Consider the following 25,104-nt stretch of genomic DNA (forward strand, 5'->3'; position numbering starts at 1 on the left):
TCATTGTGTCACTGCAACATATATTGACAGAAATGAAGCCGAAGATGTAGTCTGGTTCCCTGCCCAAGTTTTCACCTCAGCGTTGAAATGGGGCAGGGAACCAGACTAGCCGAAGATGAAGACATCAGAAATGCAAAGCCCCAAGCGCTTTTTGGTAGTCATTGTAACAAAGCTTTCTATTGGTCGGTAAACTTTCTATCGCGCAACCACGTGACATACACGGTTATGAATAGAATTACCGCACGGTGTTGTGGAGGGAGGAATGTTCGAACGGAGCATCACCGTGCAGGCGGACGATGCATACAGATGGCAGATTTTGTTCTTTTGGAACCAAACACATCAGTATTATATTTCACCAAATAAATAATCTGTTGAATTCAGTGAATTAGGCCGTCGGGGAGGTATCCCACATTCAGAAAGGGTAGTGTAAAAACTGTCCAGACTCGACTAGGGATGAATTGCATTTTCAAATGTACAAGATGAAAAGAGTTGTAAAAGCAGGAATGAGCTGGTTAGTGCCTCGTTTATGTATGTCCCTTAAAAAATGAAGTGTAATAGTTCAATGGAAAAGATAAGTTCATTTATTCTGGCTCAAATTAGTTACATGTATTTTAGATTGCGTTTAACGGTGTGTTTTTGTGATAATACTTGGACATTCATTTGTGATCAGTTACCAAATAAAATATTTTATGTATCCACCAAATGCTCAGAGGTATTCGAACAGAGCGGATAAACAGTGTATCTTCCTATCACTAAAGTTGATCTCACTCAGAAATGAAGTCCGTGTTTCTCTACAATAAGGATGTTTTGATTTATTTTTTAAAAAAAAGAGTGGAAAGAAATTGTTTTTCATTTTGCAGAACACTCATACGTTCCACCTATACCAGCCAAGCATCCCTGGTCGGTACGGCCTCATTGCAAATGTATGCGGGTGTTAATTAAGTAACTTGAAGTTTGCTGCAGTTTAGCAGCTCTTATTGGCCGCTTAAGCTATTTTGATATTACGTTGCGGCCATAGTCGCGGCCATAGTCGGCCATGGTCGCCCCGCAACGTATACCACGACCAAGAGAGCTGCATAAACTGCAGCAAACTTGAAGTAAGTTGATAACTCATATCAATTGTTATGCGTACATGTATGTAACTAATTGTTATTATTTCATTTTGTCGTTATTATATTCAATTACTGTGTTTAGTGAGTCCCTGTTTCTAGAGTTTAACAATTGCGGGGCTTGAGTACTTCACACAAATTCAGCTCTCGGGTCCATTCGTTATTTTTACAGGGTCACAATTTAAATACTAGTATAACACAGGTTATACGCATCACTGTGTGTGTTGGTTTATTCTCGTTGACACTATTTGAGAAACACGTGTAATTCGACCTCTATCATAAATGATATGAACTTGTTTCAATGTAATGTATCACAATTTAAATATTATTATACATTGTAACCTAAATTGACTTAAAACCACTTCAAAGTTTACGCGATCGATCATACCCAGGCATATTTCGATTTAGCTTACTCAATTGCCTGTCAAACTGAAAGCTTTCTTTCAATGCCATGCCACATGTTATGCCTAAGGTAGTTTGTAACATAATTAATATTGAAAACATTGAAAAACGTTTAGTGATATTTGCAAGCTGATTTTTTATGCTGGTGTCTGAAACTCATATGCGTCTGCAAGTTTCTTTGTTTATTTTAATGTAACAACTTATACACCATCTGACGCTATGAATACGATATTCTGTTACAGACGCAGTCTCAGATGGAATTGATTCTGCACCACAATTCAAAGTATCTCTTCAGTTGCGAGGTTGAATCAAGATATTGACATTCTTACTAATCAATTTACCTTTCATAATGCCGTACTGTCCTCGTAAAAATCTACACGCTCATATTTCTGTGTATTTTAATTAATTTTTGCCGTTTTTTTTTCATGCATTCATGTAACTGGAGGGTGTAAATGAGTTTTATGTCCACTTCCATATTGAATGAATGAATGAATGAATGAATGAATGAATGAATGAATGAATGAATGAATGAATGAAACTAGCTAGCTGTAACAAAAATTTACCATAATGTTCAACGTACCAGCAAGTACTTCCACATCACAAATTTATTGACGGTGAAAAATGTTGAATTTGAACTAGATCTGTTACATCGGTAGCTTGGAGCGATGTGCAGAAGGAATGAGTTTCGCGACCACATTCATTCATATTAAGTTGCCAATTTGCATATATTTTTACCAATTTTTAGCAAAATTTTAGAATGGTTTCTTGGACTTCAACCAAAAATGCATGAAATTCTTCTGTTCAGCTTGGTATCAATTTAGTATTCTTATTCATACACATTAAACTATTTAGTGTGGATTGACTTTTTGAGCCAATTTCAAAATTAATTATTAAAACATGACTTGAATCCTGTTTGAGTATGGACTGAAGACATGGATCCTATCTAATGGAGACAATCACAATCATGTAGGATCTCTGCAGTTATAACTGGCTCGAGCACATTCCTCACTGAAAACCCAACATACATTGAACCCTAACCCTGGTTTATAGTTGCACTCACCCCCTCACCATGCACCCCCTCTATTTTTATTGTACATGTATATACAATTACATTAGAGGGTGAAATGAGGAGGCATTGAAGAATTCATTCCTATAGCTTTACTGTGGTTTCATATTGATATTATATAAAAAGAAAACCTTTTACGTGATCCTTGTCTCCACTTTGTGCGAATTATTTACTTATTTAATAGTCAGTTATTGTGAAATTTCACTTTAGTTTTGTTTTTGGTGAAATAAAATTCATTGATTAGCAATGGAAATACAAAGAAAAATTCAAACAAAAACAGAAATGATTACCAACTTTTGAACACCCTGAAATTCAATAGTACTCAAAATAAAGTTATGAGAACGACCAACCTTCCAACAGAGACACGCATATACAATATAGGAATACTTTAACACAAATTCTACAATATGGATTTATTTAATAAAACATCAGTGAATGTACATTTCATAAACTCTATGGTAACATCAATTTGGCACATTTTTTTTATTACATTGAATGGTGATTGTCATCTTGGTGTGCTATGATCAATACGGTACCCTGTGAAATACATCGTTTGCATGGCAACCACCACAATTTAAACGATGGAATTCAAATAAATGCCAACAATCACAAATCTGTCTTACATTGTGTAGTTTCCCTTGCTTCGCAATAAATTGATACCATTTTATAATGCCAAATTCAAGATTTAAATAAAGTTTAATCCGTATGAAAACAAATCAAAGAAAACACACTTGTATATTTAAAAGCAATAATTGTAAATGATTTTTTCATTGATTGATACCAAGGTTTCCTGCATTACCAGACAGCCAGACCAGCTTGTACGCATGAACAAAACTAATGAAAATATCAGCTAGCCCAATACTATATTTTCTCAGTTAGAAGTACATCCTCTACCCCACCCCCCCTGTAACAGACAAACGCACAAGCCTTATACTTTAAAACATGTCTTTTTAGCTAGCATATTATTTTAGTGAATTCAAAATGTCAATTTAAAATAAAGTATATTCTTACAATGAGATTGCTAAATTCTGTTAATTTATGCATTCAGTCAATTTCTCTAAAATGCCATGTAGCTATTTTAACGTGTTTTACAGTAATACAAATTATTTTGACCATAGAAACAAATAGAGCAAATACGGTATGCCAAATGATACATTTTCATTTACAGAAACTCATTTTAATAATCATAATTCAGTAAATCTTGAAGACTTACAAATGTAAATTTAAGACATTTTGACGTGAAAAATATTTGTGTACAAGAGATAAAAATTAATTACTACATTGACTATTATGTAAATATATAAATTGTGGTATTTTTGTCATCCTTCTGAGGATTATATGTGAAAAGGCACCTATTCTAAAAAAACAAAAAAAAATAATATAGCATATTTTTTAATTAAGGAAGAACTTCACACAGATTTCTGAAAATATTATTTATGTTGAGAGTTCACATTATAACTATAAGGACTTGTATCTTAAAAGAAATGTAGCTAAACTAGTGTCCATCGGCGAGTATGGAAAGATGTATGCTCTAGTTTACTATGAAGGCTGGGTATCCCTGCCCCATAAATGTTGTCACTTGTGACCACAATAGCTTACAGTGAACCCAGTAAGCTACATTTGCATATGGTAGCCGTAACTAATTTGATTGGTTGAAATTATTAATGAGTTGCATGTCAATCATATGCAAATTTAAATCTGTTCGCAGAGATGGTTCCCTAATACAGTCACAGTTGGCCACTATAGCAGTCGCATGTGACAACAGTTTAGTTTGTTTTTAGACATGGATGGCTGTCACATGACGCAACTCATGAATTTCTAGGACAACTTTCATCCCACCTAGAGCTCTCATAAGTTCTTATACATATACAAACCTGAAAACAATAAGGTCCTTGTACGGTATTCAAATCAAAATCATATTTTCATTCTATTCAAAATGAAATCAGCATGGATAGCTCATAGTTTCTTGCGCATGTAATTATGCTAATGCAGACATCCCATCAACCCCCCCCCTCTTATGCCTTAACCATTATTTCCCTGCTTGTAACATTCTGCACAATTTTGTTTGAAGGAAACATCAAGCCAAACAACATAATGACCTCTCAAGAATAAGCTCCACAAATGTAGGAGAATGCAATTTACAGTTTTTTTATATCACTTTTCATTCTCTAGATATTCAACTTTTTATCAGCATTATGTAGTCAGCCATTTTGTTTTTCAAGCAAAGGATTATGGGTAATATGACATCATAGAATCTGTTGTCATTTGGATCAAATGAACACAACTTGTTAATGCCTACTACAGAACAAGTAAGTAACTTAGTATTAACGTTTACACATGTAGGTATCAGAGAAATAATTATATATAAATTAGTAAAAACACTGGATACAAGTTATTTTATTGCTAATACACATAGACAAGACTATCATATATTTTTTCTATAAGGGTAGTTAAAATAGAAGTTCATGTAAAACCAATAGCTATCTTTATAGTATGCTGGGTTATTATTAGAATATGACTTATGACATAAATACAGTATGTAATGAACACCTCGGAATACAAAATGTTGTTAAAGGATTATAGATCTTAAATATTTACTTTATTAGAAATGCACGTATTTATAAAATGACTGAACAAACTTCTTATTTCGCCAAAGACAAGTTTCAAATGTTGTGAATTCTTTTTTGGTTCTAAAAGCAGCAATTTTCATTAATTTTTGTCGCTGCAAATCTCCTCAGTTTTGGATAAATAAAGAACATTTCATTTTGCTATAATCATTCTTCTCTAGTACAAGTATTAAAACTTTCCTTCAAATAACACATTCGATACTGCCCTCTAGTGGCCAAATGTCTGAATATTTTTTTATCCAGTTACTGGCAAAAACTTTAAAGCATTATAAAGAAATTTCAGTCTTAAGAGCAATTTGAAAAGATCAAGTAAAAATAAAAGCTTCCACTTAAATGTGTATTTATGTATGAATGAGGATAATGATCCCCTCTAAATCAACCCACCCACCCCCATGTCGCTGCCTTTGGTATACTTCTCAGCTTCACTGGGTGCGGATCAAACCATTATTTCTTGGCATATAGGGATGAGACTTTACACATCAGGAATAGAGTGGTCCATATCCTTCTTCACAAGACTACCACCGATGCTATTGGAGAAGTGATAAAATAAAAAAAATAGTAAAAGACGAATAGTTATTTGTCTATAATACACAGCATAAACCAGGTTTCATCAGAATCTAGTTTTAGTCATTTTTTACTTGTCAATAATTTATATAATAATAATCCTGAATGGTGACTACTTTGTGAAAGATGACAAAGTTATAAGTTTGACATCAGAAAAGCAAAGACGGCTTTCCAATTTTACTAACCATGGTTTGTTTGTACACATAATCAGTGTTTTTGCTGCGTACAAAATAATTTTATTTAATGATAGGAGAAAGTATTTACAGATAAATAAATCACCTGAACTTAAGATTGAATTAGTACTTGGCATAAGCTACAAAGTTTAAACCAACTCTTGGAAGACTTGTAGCAATAAGTGATAATCTAGTTTTAGTTGTTTTTACTTGTCAACATTTTGTGTGTGACCAAAATGACAATCATGATGGCAATGAAATGGTAAATTTATATATGTTATTTGCAAGCAATATTTCTAGAGACAAACAGACAGAAATTTGATAATTAAAGGGCTGCAGTCGTCGTGCCGCGTCCTGTTCGATATGGGACTCATAGCGACGTATACAACGCTTGTAAAATACATTGTTTATTTACATGAAATTCGAACACGCGCTGCGCGACGACCACTGCGTTTTCAATCACAATCTAATATTCTTCTTTTACTGTATAATTTTTCACTGATTTAATAAAATTTGGTAATGTTTCTTGTCTATGTATTTTGGTTGCAGTTGTAGTGTGTTCACAGTCCTGCATCTTTCTATTGACAACTTTTGTTTAATAATTTATGATTGGAATTCATATTTCCATTTTAATGTAACACAAATCTATTTATACTCACCTTTTCATGATGTGTTTGTAGATGAAGTTAGGAATGATTGTAAGTGTGACTGTCCTTCCACAAACACTGACAATTTCAGATATTTCGGAATCCTACAAGACAAAATATAAAACTCATTAATACATTAAAGCCAAAAGGTCACACAGCACAATTTGAAATTAGGTTATAATATCGATTTCAGCATTTACAGGATTTTAAACAGGATCTAACTATCTGTGATTAAATTTTGTTGTGTGAATGTAGCAAGTAACTATGCTAGAATGTTGTTCAAAACATGAGGCATTGATAGCAAGTACCATAAAAACTTTATTTGAAACCGCATCCCTAACAAAAGCCGAACCCATTCTTTTTGAGCAATTGACAACTTTAATCTTTTTTAAACAGGAAGGGGGTTATAAAAACTAGAAACAACTCTCACCCGGGGTAAGAGTTTCAAAATATTGATGTCTGATTCCTTTAGCTTTAGGGTGGGTAGGACGGGGCAAGGTGGGGGTTGGCTCTGGCTCTGTCAGACAAAAACAATTTCATTTAAAACTATAACATTTAGAAGTATAAAAACAGGTTGGATCAAATCAGATTTTCTTTAATGGATGTACTTGAGACAAGACATCATGAAATTTGTTAAAACATGACTGCAGTTTTTAATGTACACACAAATAACGGTATCCAATTGAGTCATCAAGCTTGGATGCACTGAACTACGTGGTTTGTAACTGGAGGCAGTTGATTTCAACCAATGATTTGAATGAAGACAAATACTGTTAGAGTGGTAAAAATAGAAGGGGTTTATGCCGTCTATGACACTAATACTCTAACAATGAGTGTATGTTTCTTACTTTTAGTCCAATGACATTCTGACCGTTGACCTCAACCAGCATGTGGTCAATGAGAAGACCATTTCTTGCAGCGGACGACTCTTTCGCAATCTTAGTCACCTCGCCGTTCTTGTAAACAAATCCAACATGTCCAGAACTATCTTTCTGAAGTGTAATCGTGCGTTCAAATGGTCTGTAACACAACATCAAAGAACAATTATGAATGGATAAATACGAAAAATCAAAAACAGGTAGAGACTGGCCTCTTCTGGGTGTCGGTGTGCCTCAAGCTACATGTGATCATACAAGATCTGCACACCATTTGTATAGTAAATCAGATGGAATCAATGTACTTCAGTGGCCATGTGTTAAAGGTGGTGGTTGCCACAACACATCCTGTTCAATATGGGATTCATAGTGACATACACAACCTGTGTAAAACATTGTTTATTTACACAAAATTCTGTGCTGCTTGACGACCACCGACTTACAAACTACATACATGTACTACTGACCTTAATCAGATTCACATATATCGACAAACTGGCTAACTATTCACAATGACATGCAGTCAGTAACAGTATTTGTAGAAGTGGGAATTACCATACTACTGATACAACATGTTGATAAACCAAAAATATAAACCAACATCATGCAATTTGAAGCAGAACGTCAAGTACTTGCATCCATGGTTGAGAACATGGGGTTCTGTCATAATAATAATTATATGTAAATAACAAAAATCAAATAAGACGAAATCATGCAATACCTGTCTCTAACTGCAAACACAATTCTTTGTGGGTCACATTTCTTGAGATACTTCATAGTTTTATCAGTGTCCCATCCAGCAACATTTTCACCATTAATCTGCAGTATTTGGTCTCCAAACCTTAATCCAGCCAATGCTGCTGGTGTATTCTTATGAACGAACTGTACAAACACGCCCTGTAGAGAGAGGTTACAGGTCAAAGTAGGGTTATGAATTAGCTAAGAAAATATGACGTCTGAGGTATCCAGTTATGAAGTAAAGATACAATTGTTATTTATTGTTTATGTGGAAGAACATGAGTTGTGCCAATATTTCATTCAATTTGGCTATTGCATTTTTGTAAATGAAACACACTTGGAAATGTAAATATCACAACAGAAATTATTGTTTTGTCATAAGATGATCAGAATCGAAACAGTTACTATGGCAAAAATGTAAAAACAGGTCTTTACAGCAAATTTTATAAACCATAAGGTAATTATTACAACTTTTTATGTTTAGAATCTAGATATTATTATTCTTACGAATAAAAATTAGGAAGCAATACAAACTAGACATGTTGTTATATGATTATCTAACTCTTAATTGAATAAATGCTGGGGTAAGTATTAATAATAATATAATTAAAAACTCATTTCAAATACTAATATGTCAATAAGTATAACATAGGTAAGATACCACAAAATATGCATGAAGACTGTAAAAGAGGAGTATCAACCTGTGAGTAGAGGATCTTCATGCGAGTGTGTACTGTGTATACTTTGCGGTATCATTGTAATAACCTTATATATTATTTACATTTTTCTAAATCCAACTGTTTTGTGTCGGATGCCCAGAACTGAACAAGATAGTGGAAATTATTTACACTTTCTCACTTTTGGAAATATTACATTGTTTTATATTTGGATTTTACTTTTCTTAATAAGGTAGGATGCAGATAACCGCAAAATTAAAGCATGATGCAACTCAGTGCAAATGATAAGCAACATAAAACCGGTCACTGGTAGCATAGTGGTTGTTCCATCAGACTCATGATCGGTAGACCCAAGTTGAAATCCTACTTCAGACTGAACTAGGAGAGTGTGCAACAGAATCAATGGGAAGGCCAATTCCACTGGCCGAGACTCATTCACTAACGAATGAGACTTTGGGGGTGCTTGTGTTTGACAGAGCCTGGTTGATGCCAGGATAGCGCATTAAAATTGCCATTTGATAGAGAGATGGCCACACAGCCCTGTCATGTAGTCCCAAACATGAATATGACTTCTGTGGCACAAAATGCACTATACATATATGTCAGCACTAGCACTTGCAATTTGCACATACAAAAACAAAAAGTCAGGAGAGACAACAGCGACATTCAATGTACCGGTACTGTCGCAACATAAATAAAATGACTAACAAAACAACACTATTGTAAATGGGTAGCGATGATAATAAAATGATATACAAGATATGATACCATTTCTTACCTTACTGATAGATCTAACACGCAGTCCGATTCTTCCTTGTTCATCTTTACAACATATCAACTCGCGTACACCGGACTTGACTTCTGCTCTACGCAGACCCACGCTATTGCCAGTCACCGGTGCCAACATACCGGACGACTGCGGTACAGCGACAGCTTGTGCCTAAGTAAGTAACATCATAACATGTTAATTTTGGCACACAAATATAACACATGTATTTTGTTCATGCGGTTGTAAATATCTATATGCTTCCCTACAGCACTGTGAAGACAATTATTGTAGAGTAATTAGTGACAAGATTTTATGTTGTACGGCAGCACGGAAATGAGTAGCTCAAGAAATATATTTATGACTTGAAAGTTCAAACGGCAATTCGGTAAGAGGGCGCCAGCCGAGAGTATCAGGGCGCTGTGCCCCTGTTCCCTGGTTTAAAAAAACCCCTGAGTGAGTTACCATATGTACTAAGTCATTAAAATATTAATTATTTTTGACCATAAATAAATGTACGTAATGCTACTAATAGAGCAAATACGGTAGTTGAATGGCTTATTCTGATCATACCATCTTCACACAAGCTTAGGCATACTACAAATATATCTATAGAAATTTTTCTCTGTGTTTCTAACTGTCTTAGCTATTCAGAAATATTAGTTAATCTTTGTAACTCAATCAGAGTAGTTTCAGGAAGACCAAAATGAGCAAATTTCACTCTCAAATGTTGTACAAGTATGCTCTGATATCATCTCATATTTCAAGAAAGCAACTTTTTCTGGAAAAAAACTCATGCAACTTGAATATTTTTTCTATGATTACATTTATTTTAAAATTACGTTGAATCATTTTAAGAAGTCTTTGAGTTTTAGACCCTCTTCCTCTAATACCCCAAAACAAACAAATAAACGTTTTTTTATTTTTCAAAAGCTTTTTTCAATTTTGATCAATAATTTGATTATGATTATTGTGTAGAATGTAAACTATGTTGAGAAAGAGTAAAAATCTATCTATAAAGAAACAAACCTGCGGTTGTTGAGCTACTAATGGCATGTTTTGAGCTACAAACTCTGGTGTGAGATTAAGTCCCATATACTCTTCTAACGATGGATACAATGATGACTGTCCTGCACTGGCTACTGGTGCATAAGATGGTGGGCCAGGCTGAGGTGGATATCCCGGTGCAGCCACATGTGAATGTTGGTTGTGTTCGATGGCTGCTTGATGTGCTACCTGCTGATGATGTACTTGAGCCTGTTAAGTTCAAAGTTATATGTAATAATATGAGGTTATTACGAGGATATCGAAAAGTATGCACGAAGACAGTACAGCACGTTGCGTTACAGTGATGTATAATAATATATTAAATTATTATACATCTGACACCAAAAACATTAGAATTCACCAATTTGTAAAACGCTGTGTGACGTGTTCGAAAGTGTTACGAACGGGTTTGAGTATCTTCCTTATTTGGAAATTGTGCATCACTTTTACGTCACATTTCAAGACTTTTCTTTGTTTACTTCAGACACAGAAGTGCCATCAGTGTGTGATGGAAATAAAATCCTTTCACTGCAAACGTTTTTCGATGTTATTTTGGAATGTTATCTCTCACTAAATTATTACTACAAGCAGGGAAAAGTTGTTGCTTAACATTTTTTCTTGTGCAGATTTTTTTGGGTCATCTGTGAATTTTGATAAGTATTTAGTAAATACGATAATTGTGCAAGAAATGGAAAACATTTCACATTATGATGTAATTTTTACTAATTCATCTCGAGATATTTTCACCATGTCATATCACAGGAATACATCCAAGTGAATACCAGTAGATCTAAAAGTAATACCTCTACAGTACATGCATATGCATGAACCAATATGGTGTATCACTGAAGCACTAAAAAAAGACTAATAACCAACATACCTTGGCCATCTGGCCTACTTTCATGTCTTCCAGTGACGGATACAAACCAGACATTTTTATTCTTTTTTCTTAAAATAACTGTTAAATAAAAAAGAAATATTTTAAACATCTTTATAATGTGAACATTCATTTACTATGCTTTGTTTAAAGGCATTCACACAGCACTGAGAACAGGAAGTAGTACCTATTGTCTGAGTTAAATTTTCCGTTAAAATACCAGGTGATGTTGGAAATGGTATGAGCATTTAAACTTTCTGAGACTATCAAATCCATGTGTATACAGTTTACAAATGCAATAGACAATTTAATGCTCAGGCTTTGCTAATAATTGCCAAAGTACATGTAGTGGAATGTCATAGCTTTACATACATAGTCATCACACAGACATGATTTTGTGAAACCAAAATGGTAAATTAAAAATCAAATTAATTTACCAACATACATACATACAAAAGTTTGTAAATGAACATGCTTATTTTTCATTCAAATTATATAGTTCTATATATATAAGGCCTTTGAAATATGTCATGCACACGAACCAACAGAATGAGCACCATTTTATGCTACAGCCATAGCTTCTATAAACAATTATATTTGGTTTTGTCTATCAAAAATCTAAAAATATTTACATACATTTGTACTTAATAAATATTATGACATCAAACACGAAGGTTTAAGGTTATACATATTTGGTATAAAAAGTGGCTTAAAAAATTATGGTTACTGATAAAAATCTATTTGAATATTAATTTGTGAAATTTTGTATTTATACTGTTTTTAAATGTTAACATTCACGGCTTTTAGTTATGAACTGCATCAAGGGAATTAACAATTATAATACTGTCACTACCACCACTGTTGATAATTATACATATCTACTGAGCAGGTGTTACTGGCTGTAACGGGTTTGATTCTACTACGCCTATATATCTATCCATAGACCTTGATATATACCAGTACCCTTCATCTACATATACATGTATGTGTATACAAAGTTCAACACTGACTCACTATCCCAAGTACAACTTAATTTGTTAATTTGTATGAGAACCAGCAGAAATGTTTTTAATGGGGGCATGATGGTACAGCTATTTTTTTTCTAGATGAATTCTATTATTCAACCACAAAGTAATCATAATTTTGACAGTGAGTCCAAGCGTAACTTAACATCAGCTAGCTTTTAGCTTGCTTAAACCTAGGTTCGCTTGCTTTTAAAATCACCATACATGTGTGTATCAAAAGTAATATAAAAAAAATATGTCTCATATTGGTAACACATGTAAATATTTGAAATTTAAAAATAATTTATGACAAGGCAAAGACAGCTAATAGCCAGTTTGGAAGTAAATTAAGTTATGCTCTGACTGTATTGAACTTGCCTTTCACATAGCATGGAGTATTTTTAATCAAACTAAATTGTTCAGACCTAATCTGTGATTTTCAGTTTATATGGTTTCAAATTTGATGAGTATTTGTATTCTCCAATTGAAAATTACCTAATTAATATGCAGAACCATGGTCTTAGAAGGTTAATTGCAAAATTCAGGACAAGCAACCATGACCTTAAAATTGAGAAAGGCAGACATAATAATGTGCGGCTGGATAAAAGAACATGTGATATGTGCAGCCAAAATATAGTTGAGGATGAGCAACATTTTGTAATGAAATGTCCAGCTTACAGTCACCATAGGGACAAATTATTCCTGACTGCAAAAAATAAAATTCCAAATTTTGATAAAGAAAATAGTCAGAATAAATTCATTTTGATTATGGCAAACCATACTCTAGCACCAGCCTTAGCTGTCTTCTTAAACAACAGCTATGGAACAAAACAGCAACAACTATCAGTGTATTAGGCCACATTTTGTGTTCATTCTATATTCTGTATTCACCATTGGCTGCAAATTGTATTTTTTTGTTTTTGACTTGTTTTTTTTTTTTTTTTTTAGAAAAGTTTTTATTTTTTGTTTTCTTTTTTAGATTGTAGTTTTTTTGTTTTTTTTTAATTTCTTTCTGTAAGACCCTTTTTATCCTTTCCTAAGGATTTTATGCGTCTAATAAAAATATATATAATATATATATATAAACCAAAAAATGTATTTGTTACAACCTAACTATTTATAATATCACTTATTATGACCATAGACACACCTCTGTAACTTACATAAGGGTATGCGCTACTGATAAAGCTGGTATTTTTCAAATGCTAATTTTAAGTACTAGTATTTAGTTACTTGTTTCAACAGTTTATGGTTTGCTGAATTCATGGTAGTTGCAAATTGTTTACTAAGTATAGAAAGTTAATACATGTCTTGTGAATTTTGCATATCAAATAACTTGTTCTTCAATATGTTACATGTAAATACAAACAGTATAAATACAAATAGTATAAACACAGTCACTTGTGAAGTAAATGTTTTTTCTGTAATATGTTCATTTCAGAAATGTATATGCTCAGTTTTTACACATAGAAAAAACACAAAGAAGGCCCACTCATTGGTGAATTTACTTCTATTGCACAAGGCAGTGAGCGTCTAGGCATGTATTTTTTTCCTTGTCAATCATGATTAATTGACTGTAACTGATATGGTGGCATTATAAACATGATTGGGCTTAAATTTTAACTTTTATTGAAACATAAATGAGTGGACAAATTTAGAAGTATACATAACGAATAAATATGTTGACGAGGACAATGTTAAAGTAACAAAATTAATCGAGAATTACAATACAGTTGAAATCGCTGACCATGAGCACATGTAATGTGTAAACTCAGCATGTATATTTCTGAAATTAACATACTAGTATGACCATACAAACAAGTGCTACTTCCTACATGACTGTGGTCATAGCCATGGGATAATGCATCATCAGTCACATGACTCTATGTCATGCCTCATTTGAATAGGGGTCATTCAAAGGTCAAGAACCAAGAAGCTCCTTTTGACCAGCTGGAGGCAGCATGAAACCAGGGAAGCATATGTTGCCTGTTAATATTAATTAATTCTACTGATTTACAAAAAATATGTAACTTTGTCAATATCCATAATGTACAATGATTGACTATATGAAACGCTCAAACTGCTAAAATAATTTGATAATCCCACTCATAATGCAACTCCTCTTATTTTAAGAAACCTTACGATTTTCACTGACTTTTCACTAAAATTAAAAATGAATTAAATTATTACATTTCGCTTCACTTGTAGACAGCGGCCACAGTAACCTCAGTTTCCATAGCTTCGTTTGGGGTCGTCGTTTTTTTTCCTGATTCAAAAATTGAATATTGAATATCGTCAACAGATTCTCTAAAGCGAAGCCATGGAATCCATGGGCTGTACAGCAAGGTACCAGGTACATGACATTTTAACATGATTTTACAGTGACACTGAAATATGGTCAGCACAATTTAAGTATGGATGTCCATTGGTTACCATACTATTATAAACCAATCTAGACGTAGTTAATGGGCGAAACTGATCCTAAAACAGAGCACAACAGACCACAGAAGAGACAGACGTCAATAAACCCGTGAGTGGATCTATCTCAACTTTCGAGAATCAGCGAGACTCTTTTTTCATAACAAGCTTCAAGAACAGACAGTGCGGTTTAATATAGGATAAAATAACGAAATGTGTATGTCTTACCCTCAATAATAAGATAATAATCCAATGGATCACGGCAAACTGACTTCAGACTTCGGCGTCAAATGAAATGCAGTTCCTCTTACTTCGAATGGCGATATTTGTTGTGCTGAACGTCACTGATCATGGGATCCATGACGTCATATTCTATGAAAGTTAAAAATAGAAATAACCCTTAAACTATAAATATTTTTCAAATATTAATTGTCAAAACTACAGACATTATCGGATTGTCTAAATAACAGTTCTACAAACAAATGATGAACTAGATCTTACAATTTTGTCTTAAATATGATATTATGTTTGAATTGAATTCTAAATTCTTTATAGTTCATACGCCACTTTAATTGCAACAATTCTCGCAAAGTCGCGATGTTTACGAGACTTTACAACCGGAACCCCGAACAGACTTCGCGGCTGCAGACACATTTTGCAAACATCACACTCCTTGGAGGACGACTATTTGATCGAAAATGGAGTGTTTGATAGGAATTCAAGGACCGGATTTTGTTTTAGTGGCATCAGATACAGTGTCTGCGCGTAGTGTTCTTGTTTTTAAACAAGGTAAATGAAGCATTTATCTTTCTTACACCGTTACTTCGTTGTATTTTGTTTTGAAGTGTGACTTGCATTTTCACACATTGCGTTTATTTTGATGGCGATTCTCGTTTAATTAATTATCGCTGTGGCCAGTAACATTTTGGACCCCGCCCCCTCTTTTTAAAATTTGAGTTTCTTTTGCACCCCCATTCCTGCCCTCCAGCGCTCCTCCAATATAATTGTATATTCCCCTCCTAGGAACGACTATAGTTATTTATATGGGACATGTACTAAATTTGAGGGCTAGGGTTAGTTAGGGTTATAAGTGGGGGTGCAAAAGGAACTCTTTCCACAAATTTAATCATGATGTTGACCGCCTAGAGTTTTTTAAGGCCAACATATCCAAACTGAGCCCTAAGCTATTAAATCCAGGCCCCCTCCTTTCCAATATCAAATGTCCCTCCAGATAACTGTGTGTCCTCAAGTGGGTCATACAATTAAAATTGGGGAGGAGCACTGGAGAAGCAGGGCTAGGATTACCGATTAGAAGTATTGGTGAGGGCGTCATTAGTTAGTCTTACCAATTCAGACGACAAATACAAGTATTATAACCTGTCAATTCAATATTGTTTTCAGAATAGAATTTTTTTCTAGCCATAACCCTGCAGTGTTAAAAATTTATCTCCAAAATAATTGTAGGTGCTGCTTTTTTTTTAGGTAAAATGTGCTCATTTTGATTTAACCTGAAATTGAAATTAGTTTCCCTCTTTTTTTTTTAAATTCTTTTTTGCTGCGATTTGTAAATTTTATGGCATTTGTGATGAAAAAATTTTGTGATAGTCACTGACACTTTGCATCATTGAGGCCCCTCGAAAAATTTTCACTTCTACAAATTTTGTGAAATTTTCAAACAAATAAACAGCAGACTGGCAGCTTTTTCTTTGTTAGTTTTCTGTTTAACAGTTACCATGGCATTGTTTCAGAGAAAAAGTTTGTACGTCTTCTGCTTAGCTGAACACTCACACAATTATTGCCAGGTTTGATTGTTAACCCTGTCTATGAACATTCATGCTGCAGTGTCAAAATAAAGACAAAATATTGTGGGACTATATTTAAGTGTTCTGTATTACACGGTTAGACACAGTTGATCAGAAATTAAAAATTAAATTGCCTTAATTTTAACCTCAGCAAGTTTTTTTTCTCCTGTGCATTTGTTTATGCCAGTATAAAATACCCAAGATAAAATGTTCCTCTTCATGACTGCTACAAATTGTGTAATTTTCCCTAACTCTCAATAATATTTAACATAAGGTTGTATATAATATAACAGTATTGTATCCCACAGGACTTGATGTTAACTTTTAAATTCTTTTGAAAGAAACATATTTTCTCTATTAGTATTGCATGTGCTTACAAAGTGTTTCTATAGTCAAAATAAGTAATATTTTTATTCAGTGTATAACAAATGTGATTTGGGGCTTGTATGCACATCTAGTGGAGATGCGCTTCTAATAGAGCAAGTACAGTTAAGACAATTAAGTGAGTTGTTGTTCAAATGGCAATTTTATACTTGTCCTCGTCAGGTTCTGTTAATCAACAAAATTATTCAAATTCAATGTGCGTTATTTGTGTGACAATTAACAAACTTCAATTTTGTTTTCAGATCAAGATAAAATGTTCAAATTGAGCGATAAGCTGGTAATGTTATGCGTGGGTGAATCGGGCGATACAGTACAGTTTGCAGAATATATACAGAAAAATATCCAGCTTTATAAAATGAGGAATGGTAAGTTGCAATTTAGGGGGCCTTAAGGAACACTTACCAAAATGTCGTTCATTTTGTCCATCTTTGTTAACAGTGAATTTTGAGTAATGTACATACAAATGTGAAAAGAAAAGTGATGGCATTCAAAAAGGATTCAGCAACTACAGCTTCAAAATATGCTGTAAGCAGCTGGGCTTCCATCAACCTATCATCAGTCACATCAGTGTATTTTATGCGCATTGTGTACGTTTAAGAGTCCAATATCGAACACGACATGGTTCAGCAACTGTAGCACTGAAGCAGTTTAAAATAACCTTGTAGAGGGCGCTGTCACCTATTTGTAAAACTAGAAACAGTAGAGACTGCATTATCTTTTTTTTTGTAGGTTATGAATTATCACCAAGTGCTGCAGCAAACTTCACAAGAAATAACTTGGCACAATATCTGCGTAGTAGGGTAAGTGTCATAGCACCCAGTTTTCAATCAAACAAACAGTTGCATCACTGTTCTTTTTTTTAATATCATTGAATAAATAATTAAACATGTGTACATTTTTTCATTTAGGTGGAAGAAGGTAAACAGTGATTCAAATACTAGTAGGTTATTTTCTGTTCAGCTGCAAGATCTCGCATATTACCGGAAAGACGCGGCTGTACGTCTGTCGCAAAAAAAGAACAATTTGATTTTGAACTTGAATTTCTTTTTCTTTTTTTCATAGCTCAAAGTCAAAAGGCTGATCTTTGACAGGGGAATATTGCTTTTAGATACACTTACTTTATCGAAATGTACCATCAAATGTGTACAACGCATTATTAAGCATGGAATTATCCCCCAATACTTTCGCATTTGTTGAATCCTACGCGATGTTTGTCGCCACCACGACACTATTACCTTTATTTGTCGTGTTTTACGTTGATTGCACGGACAACGAGATATCTAGCATTGAATAGAAAATTATCTATTATTGTCTACAAAAATGGCATGAAGTTGTTTTTAATGTTTGTTCTATTTTTTTTTTTGCACTTGCAATCTTTTGTTTAGAAGTGGAGTCGAATGTTACATTTGTGAAATGCACATGTATTATTAACCATTCTGAATGCTGTGTTGTACTAACCCAATAATCCAGAAATTATCGAATATTGGCAATTACATGGAATTGCACAATCGTAAAAAGTAAACTGTTGGCACTGATTTCAACAATAAGCAGAGAAATTTAAAAAAAAAATGGTGATTCACAATCAAGTGTGGAGAAGTACTTGCACCATTCACAATGTCAATAGGTCACGTCAAAGCATAGTTTGCCAGTGTCCACCCTATTCACGATAATCTCATGCACATGTTTAACTGTGTCCAATGAACAGGTTTCATGCAACATTAAGTAATAACAGAACAGAAAGAGAGCAAGCCATGTTGTGGTGTTCGCCATATACACTTGAAATTATGCAAGTTTTTCTCATAAACACAAACTAAATGGCCCATCACACACAACTTCTGTACAAATCATGATCATGCATGCCCTGAAGTTGGTAAATCTCTAAAAATAGGGGATAGACAGTATAGTATAGTAGACGAATTATTTTGTTTTTGCAGACCCCATATTCTGTTAATATGTTGATAGCTGGATACGATGATAAATCAGGGCCAGCATTGTATTATATGGATTATTTAGCCTCGTGTAATCAAGTACCGTATGGAGCACATGGTTATGGATCATTTTTCACTCTTAGTGTTATGGATAGATACTATAAGAAAGGTACGTCAAGTTCTTATTTTCAGATATAATAAAAATGAAAATAAATCAGTACTGTGTTTGTTTTATATATTACTAGAGTACAATGTATGAGCTTAGATGTACATATCGATTACCGACTGACTTTGCTACAGTCCTGACATATTTACACATACATCTAGAAATAATGTAAATACTGTAAACCATAATAATTTCGCTGCTAGAAATATTCACGATTTTGTGTTTGCAGAGTTTTTAGCGACGATAAATTTTCGCGATTTTAACTTGAGGGAAAAATTTTAAAATGGCAAATGGGTGCTTTGTTTTGGAAATTCAAAAGGACTGTGGTGTGACCGGATGTCGCACATGTGCAGGAAATGGTTGATACTAGACATAGACATGTCTATCACTGTATTTCACACTTTCATTGTAATATTGTGCATTTAAGCCTGGGTTTTGGGAATTGTGTCTCAGTATTCGAGTTGTTTTCATCGGGCGTACTGACTTCCTTACGTTTCACGATGTTGCGCTATCTCATACGAAATCCCGATGCTACCACCGTTAGGCCTGGTCTTCCAGATCCAGTGTCAACTGACAATCCCGATGAAACATATCAAGCTAATGAAGAAGTCTTCAAAGTTCTCACAACCCTGGGTTCTCGTGGCAGAAAACGAAAGCGTCGACAGTATGAAGTTTATAGTCCAAATTTGCAGCAGAAAATGGCAATTCCAGAGCAGTGCGCCACTTCACTGTCCATCAATGAAAGTACCATTCGATCTATGAAAGAAGTCTACATCAAAGAAGTCCAAAAATCAAGAACTCAACCAGTAACCAGTATTCATCATGCTAAATGTGGTTGACCTCTACTTTTAGGCGAACTTGATTCTCAAGTGAAGCGATATGTAAATAACGTCAGAGACTCGGGGGGGGGGGGGGCATCGTCAACAGAAACATCGTGGTAGCAGGGGCACGTGGTATTGTGTTGCAGCGTAATCGGTCTCTGCTCCAAGAATTTGGTGGTCCTATCGTATTGACACGTACTTGGTCAGAGTCATTGCTGCAAAGGATGGGTTACATGAAACGGAAAGGGACAAAAGCTGCTAGAAAATTACCGGGCAATTGTGATGAACTTAAGGAGTCTTTCTTGGAACGCATCACGAACGTAGTTTCCCAGGAGGCCATACCGTTCGAGTTGGTGATAAATTTTGACCAAACTGGCGTACACATTGTCCCAGTTAGTTTGTGGACATTAGCCAAGGAGGGAGAGCGACAACAGTGTTCTCCCCAGACTTCATGTCAAGCATCACGGCCAATTTGCATAACAATACATCTAATTTGCATAATTTTTATTTGCATAGTAATCAGTTTTTCCCAACAAATATTGTCAATCTACAATTAATTAAAGACAAGATATTTTTATATCTGATAAATGTTATATCATTTTACTGCATTGTATTTTATGTTTTTGTATCAAGTCAAATAAAGTTTGAAATGGAACATCATAAAAAGGAAAAAAAAAAGGAAAAACTTGTGTTATTGCCAGTCAGTGAATATACTGTTATCCATGGATGTAACTGGTTCATCTTTGTGTATAAGTTTTTAGAGCCCATGTCAATGTCGGTTCATATAAACGTCGGGGAATACATTTTTTGGTTAAATTCATAAAGTCGGCAAGATATCGAAATATGTTGAAATTAATAAATCAATAATTAAAAAAAAATTCTACAATGGCAGTTCGGCGATTTTTCATTGCAATATACCTTGTGAGTACAACGCTACGATCACCGTAACATTGTCAGCTGGCGGCATTGCGTTGGACGGGTATTCACCGCTGCTATTGCGATCATCGGTATCTGACTTTTTGGTGTGAAATACACAAATTGTTTATTAAAACGATTCATTGACGATTATTATAGGCATTACATCAAAATTGCCAACGAGATGTTGTTTTTAAACATCGCGGAAAATCATGCATTCTACGCCGCCATCTTTGTTACCTCGGTCAGAACCCCTGGTAACCCAGCATGCACCGGTCACAATGTTGCAACGTGCATTATGTCGCCTTAGGGCGGCGTTTTTCTGTACTAAGGCACCCTATGAATGGGGTATTTCCAGAGGTCAGAGTTTGTTTTTTCTCAACCCGTCTCGTCTGCTGTTGAATTATTCATACTTTTCTTTCCAATGCGACATAATTTCACTTGTTTGTTTTTTTAATTTTGGAGTAAATAATGTCACCAGCGATTGAGTGATAACAAATCAGAGTGCAGCAAATCGGGGTTGATCTTCCCGACATACGCCGTGACTTGTTTTGTCACATTGTTGCCGTTGCGTGCAATGGGCAAATTATTGCTACTCTAGTTAATTTTTTTTTTGATTTGGAGGCTCTGCACCTTTGAAAGACTTCGCAACATATTGCAGACTTCCGTTTTTATCACTGTCTTTGTATGGCTAACAAAAGTGGGATTACCTAAATCGATCAATACATGTTATTGTTTTAAATACGTGCAAGACGAGACTGACACTTGTAAACAAAAATATAAGCATCACGGGCGAGTGCCAAGCGTCACGGACAAAGGGCAGGCATCACGACCGAGTGTCCAAGCGTCACGGTACCGTGTTGCTTCAGAGGCCTGGGGAGAACACTGGACAAGTCCCAATCATAGGCCTGGAAGACAAGCGAGAAATAACGAGAGTATTTGCAGTGTCCTTGGCCGGTGATTTATTGCCACCGCAACTGCTGTACAAAGGAAAGACCGATCAGTGCCACCCAAACACTCAGTTTCCCGCCGAATGGGACATTTACCATACATCAAATCATTGGAGTAATGAGCACAGTATGAAACGATATGCTGATAAAATTCTCATCGCATATGTGCAGAAAATCCGTGATGAACTCAACCTCCCAGCAGAGCAGAAAGTAGTCGCTATTTTTGAGGTGTTTCGAGCTCATCAAGCCGAGAGTTTTCTGCAAAAACTTCATGACGCCGCCATTGTACCAGTCTTCGTTCCTCCAAGTTGCACATCAGAGCTGCAACCGCTAGACTTGTCATTCAACGGGAAATTCGAAGATCGATTGAAAGAACAATTCAACAAGTGGTATGCCGACAAAGTTGCTACAGCCCTTAATAATGGCCAAGATGTCAATGAAATCAATGTAGATCTCAAATTATCGACCATGAAACCACTGCATGCCAACTGGCTTCTCCGCGTGTATGACGATCTCCGCCGTGAACGTGAACTTATCATTGATGGATTTGTGCAGTCTTCAATCAAGGCAAGCATCGACAACATTGCAATTTGAACATTCATTGAACTAATTTAATAAGTGTCCCTTTGTTTTTGATATATTACTGATATTTACATTTGCATTTATTTATAACATGACATGATCGAACAATATGGCACCCGATAATTTGAATGACGCAGTTGAAATGCGTTTTATGAAAAAAACAAGTGTTGAGTAAAACATGTACAATTTTTAATACACAAATTATAATAATTACACAAAGTAATAAAACATTGCTGCATTTTACAACTGATTTATTGTCTTTTGTTCTTACTTGTATCACCAACTATCGTGGCAGTCATGTGTGAAAATAAAGTTGTGCATATGGAATCCGTCAAAATTATCGCTGCTACTAAATTTTGTGTTTTTTCCTGACTCGCAAAAATTTGTAGCTCACGAAATTAAAACTGTTTACAGTTGTTGTAGATTGTAAACAAAAGTTGGCAGGTAGTCCACAATATATTGAAACAAAGTAGCTAATCCGTCCATAAACAATCTCAATGACAAAACCACTGTAATATGCAAATGTTGCACCAAAATTGTCAGGTGACAAATCACGGTAGTCAAAGTGTTGTCACCTAGCATGCGGCAGACAACCATAGCGTGTTGTTGTTCACTAACAAGCATTTGCCCAGGAGTCTTTGCATTTGTATCATGTGTTACCATCGCTTGGGACTCAATTCCCGTGTATGCACAGGTGACGACTCCTCTGTTTTAAAGTTTTCAGTGCTTGAACTTCATATTTGAGACTATATGACACCCGTTTTCAAAAACAAAATTAATAAAATAGCGTGTACAATGCAAGTTCATTGAGCATCAAGGTTCCTTGGGTGCCTTCATGAATTACTATACTTTATAAGGTGTGTTATATCTTATACATTGTATATACATCACCTGTTTTACTATTAATTATCTTTGAAATCTTTCAGGTCTTTCTAGAGATGAAGCAGTTCAACTTCTCAGCCTCTGTATTGATGAAGTAAGTTTGTTTGCAGATTGCTAGCTATTGTAATTCCCTCTTCAACATTTTCTCCTAAAAATGTGTGAATTTCAATGATAATTGTTTCCTCTTCTACCATCCTGAGCATTTCAGAATGGCTGTCAGCATATTTATATTATGTGTTTTGTATTTCCAGATAAAGAAGAGATTTATTGTTAGCCTACCAACATTTAAAGTTCGGATAATAGACAAGGATGGTGTACATGATTTACCTAATATACCAGCACAGACAGATGACATGGCATCATAAACGTTTTAACCTTCATTCCATTAATTGCAGCAGATCCAGGTACCCAACCCCCTCATGAGCATACATTTTTCCCACTCTGTCATATCACAAAGACTTGGTGTAATTCCTCTTTTCTATTGTGAATTGTTCCCCAAGGAGTGAATCCAGTTACACTGACCTTTATAAACACATTTTCAACTTTTGGACAAAAAAAAAAAATGTATGTAAAAGACTTGGTGCAAGTGTTTAGGACAATAAGTTGTGATAACAGTCTGATAACACTGATATGGTATTTAGTCTTTTATTCATCGCTGCATCTTTGTCTTGAGTAATTTGTTGTAAAATGTATTTTCACTCAATTTCATTTAGCTAGCTTATACTGTTTAAGCTAGCACGAATAAAACGATTACAGCATATTGTCGATATGTTAAATAATTACCATTCAGTGATTTTTGTTAAGTGGGGAAATAAATCTTTTTTGTTTTCATTCTATGTTTGTATTTTTTAACTTGAAGTGGTAGTTATGCAATGTTTGAATTTGATTTTCACTTTGGTCTTGTTCACTCAGCTGTCTTCTAGCAGGATTGTTCAACCAATTGGGGCGTGCCTTTCTCGTAAGCCACCTGTAACACTATTTTGAATTGGTTGTTGATACTTACAGATCTGAGATGAATTGCATAGGTAGTTGGTCAGGTAATTTGAGATGATTCACACAAGAGATATATGCGCATTTGATTTTTATCCGATTGTTTTGTAATGTATAAAAGTCTGTAGAAATCAGCATGATTTTCTGACCCCCCTCTTTATCAACTATATAAAGCATGCTAAATTACCAAATAAGTAGTAATTCTTGCATAATTGTGTAAAACTATTTTGCTATACCAGTTACAATTGTTTTTGTGAATGCCCACACAACGCGATCAAATTTCTACCAATTTTCACACATTGTCAATACTTTTTTTAGATGAATATGCCCCTTTGTATTGTACAATTTCCTCATAGAACGGTAACCCCTTTTTACGCTTTTACTAGACTGGCCCAGCTGTGGTGATTTAAAAAAAAAAATTGGAAAAAATAGTTTTGCAGCTAATCTGTTTCTATTATTTATTCATGATGTGCAGTGACATCACTGAAAAAAGGAGTGGGGCGTGCACGCTGCATAATGAGCTAAACATTGTATTTTTTGGAGAGTAACAGTTTTCTGCGAGCTAGAATTGTTTCCGGACTGCTGAATCTTAGTACCCAGTTGTAGTTACCTTGCTGAATGTCGTCTGGTATAGTGTTCATTTTTGCATGAAAATAACACAAGTTTCTGCAGCTTTGATACTTGCTCTTGCATC

General features: G+C 34.7%; 2 protein-coding genes across 2 annotated transcripts; one reads left to right on the forward strand and one right to left on the reverse strand.

The window, feature by feature from the left end:
- Window positions 1–5,154: 5,154 nt before the first annotated feature.
- Window positions 5,155–15,331, reverse strand: LOC100375405 (syntenin-1-like). Its single transcript, XM_002741973.4, has 8 exons — window positions 15,219–15,331; window positions 11,572–11,649; window positions 10,674–10,901; window positions 9,657–9,818; window positions 8,185–8,360; window positions 7,437–7,608; window positions 6,601–6,692; window positions 5,155–5,731 (listed from the first exon to the last, which is right to left on the reverse strand). The coding sequence occupies exons 2-8, from the start codon at window positions 11,623–11,625 to the stop codon at window positions 5,677–5,679; spliced, it is 939 nt and encodes a 312-aa protein (XP_002742019.2). The 5' UTR covers window positions 11,626–11,649; window positions 15,219–15,331; the 3' UTR covers window positions 5,155–5,676.
- Window positions 15,332–15,615: 284 nt separating this feature from the next.
- LOC100375997 (proteasome subunit beta type-2-like) lies at window positions 15,616–24,256 on the forward strand. The gene is made up of 6 exons (XM_006825517.3): window positions 15,616–15,779; window positions 17,419–17,541; window positions 17,906–17,976; window positions 19,111–19,273; window positions 23,465–23,514; window positions 23,672–24,256. Exons 1-6 carry the CDS (start codon window positions 15,689–15,691, stop codon window positions 23,783–23,785), a joined length of 612 nt encoding a protein of 203 aa, XP_006825580.1. The 5' UTR covers window positions 15,616–15,688; the 3' UTR covers window positions 23,786–24,256.
- Window positions 24,257–25,104: the final 848 nt, after the last annotated feature.

The sequence above is a fragment of the Saccoglossus kowalevskii genome, chromosome 18 (assembly GCF_978046115.1).
Source record: "Saccoglossus kowalevskii chromosome 18, keSacKowa6.1, whole genome shotgun sequence".
Classification (NCBI taxonomy): domain Eukaryota; kingdom Metazoa; phylum Hemichordata; class Enteropneusta; family Harrimaniidae; genus Saccoglossus; species Saccoglossus kowalevskii.

Excerpts from the sequence above, each read along its gene's own strand:
- LOC100375997 (XM_006825517.3), top strand. The coding sequence starts at position 15,689 with ATGGAGTGTTTGATAGGAATTCAAGGACCGGATTTTGTTTTAGTGGCA. Across the intron at positions 15,780-17,418 it reads TGTTCTTGTTTTTAAACAAG|ATCAAGATAAAATGTTCAAA; the intron begins GTAAATGAAGCA and ends TTTTGTTTTCAG. Across the intron at positions 17,977-19,110 it reads CACAATATCTGCGTAGTAGG|ACCCCATATTCTGTTAATAT; the intron begins GTAAGTGTCATA and ends TTGTTTTTGCAG.
- LOC100375405 (XM_002741973.4), bottom strand. The coding sequence starts at position 11,625 with ATGTCTGGTTTGTATCCGTCACTGGAAGACATGAAAGTAGGCCAGATG. Across the intron at positions 8,361-9,656 it reads GTGTTAGATCTATCAGTAAG|GGCGTGTTTGTACAGTTCGT; the intron begins GTAAGAAATGGT and ends CTCTCTCTACAG. Across the intron at positions 7,609-8,184 it reads GTGTTTGCAGTTAGAGACAG|ACCATTTGAACGCACGATTA; the intron begins GTATTGCATGAT and ends GTTGTGTTACAG.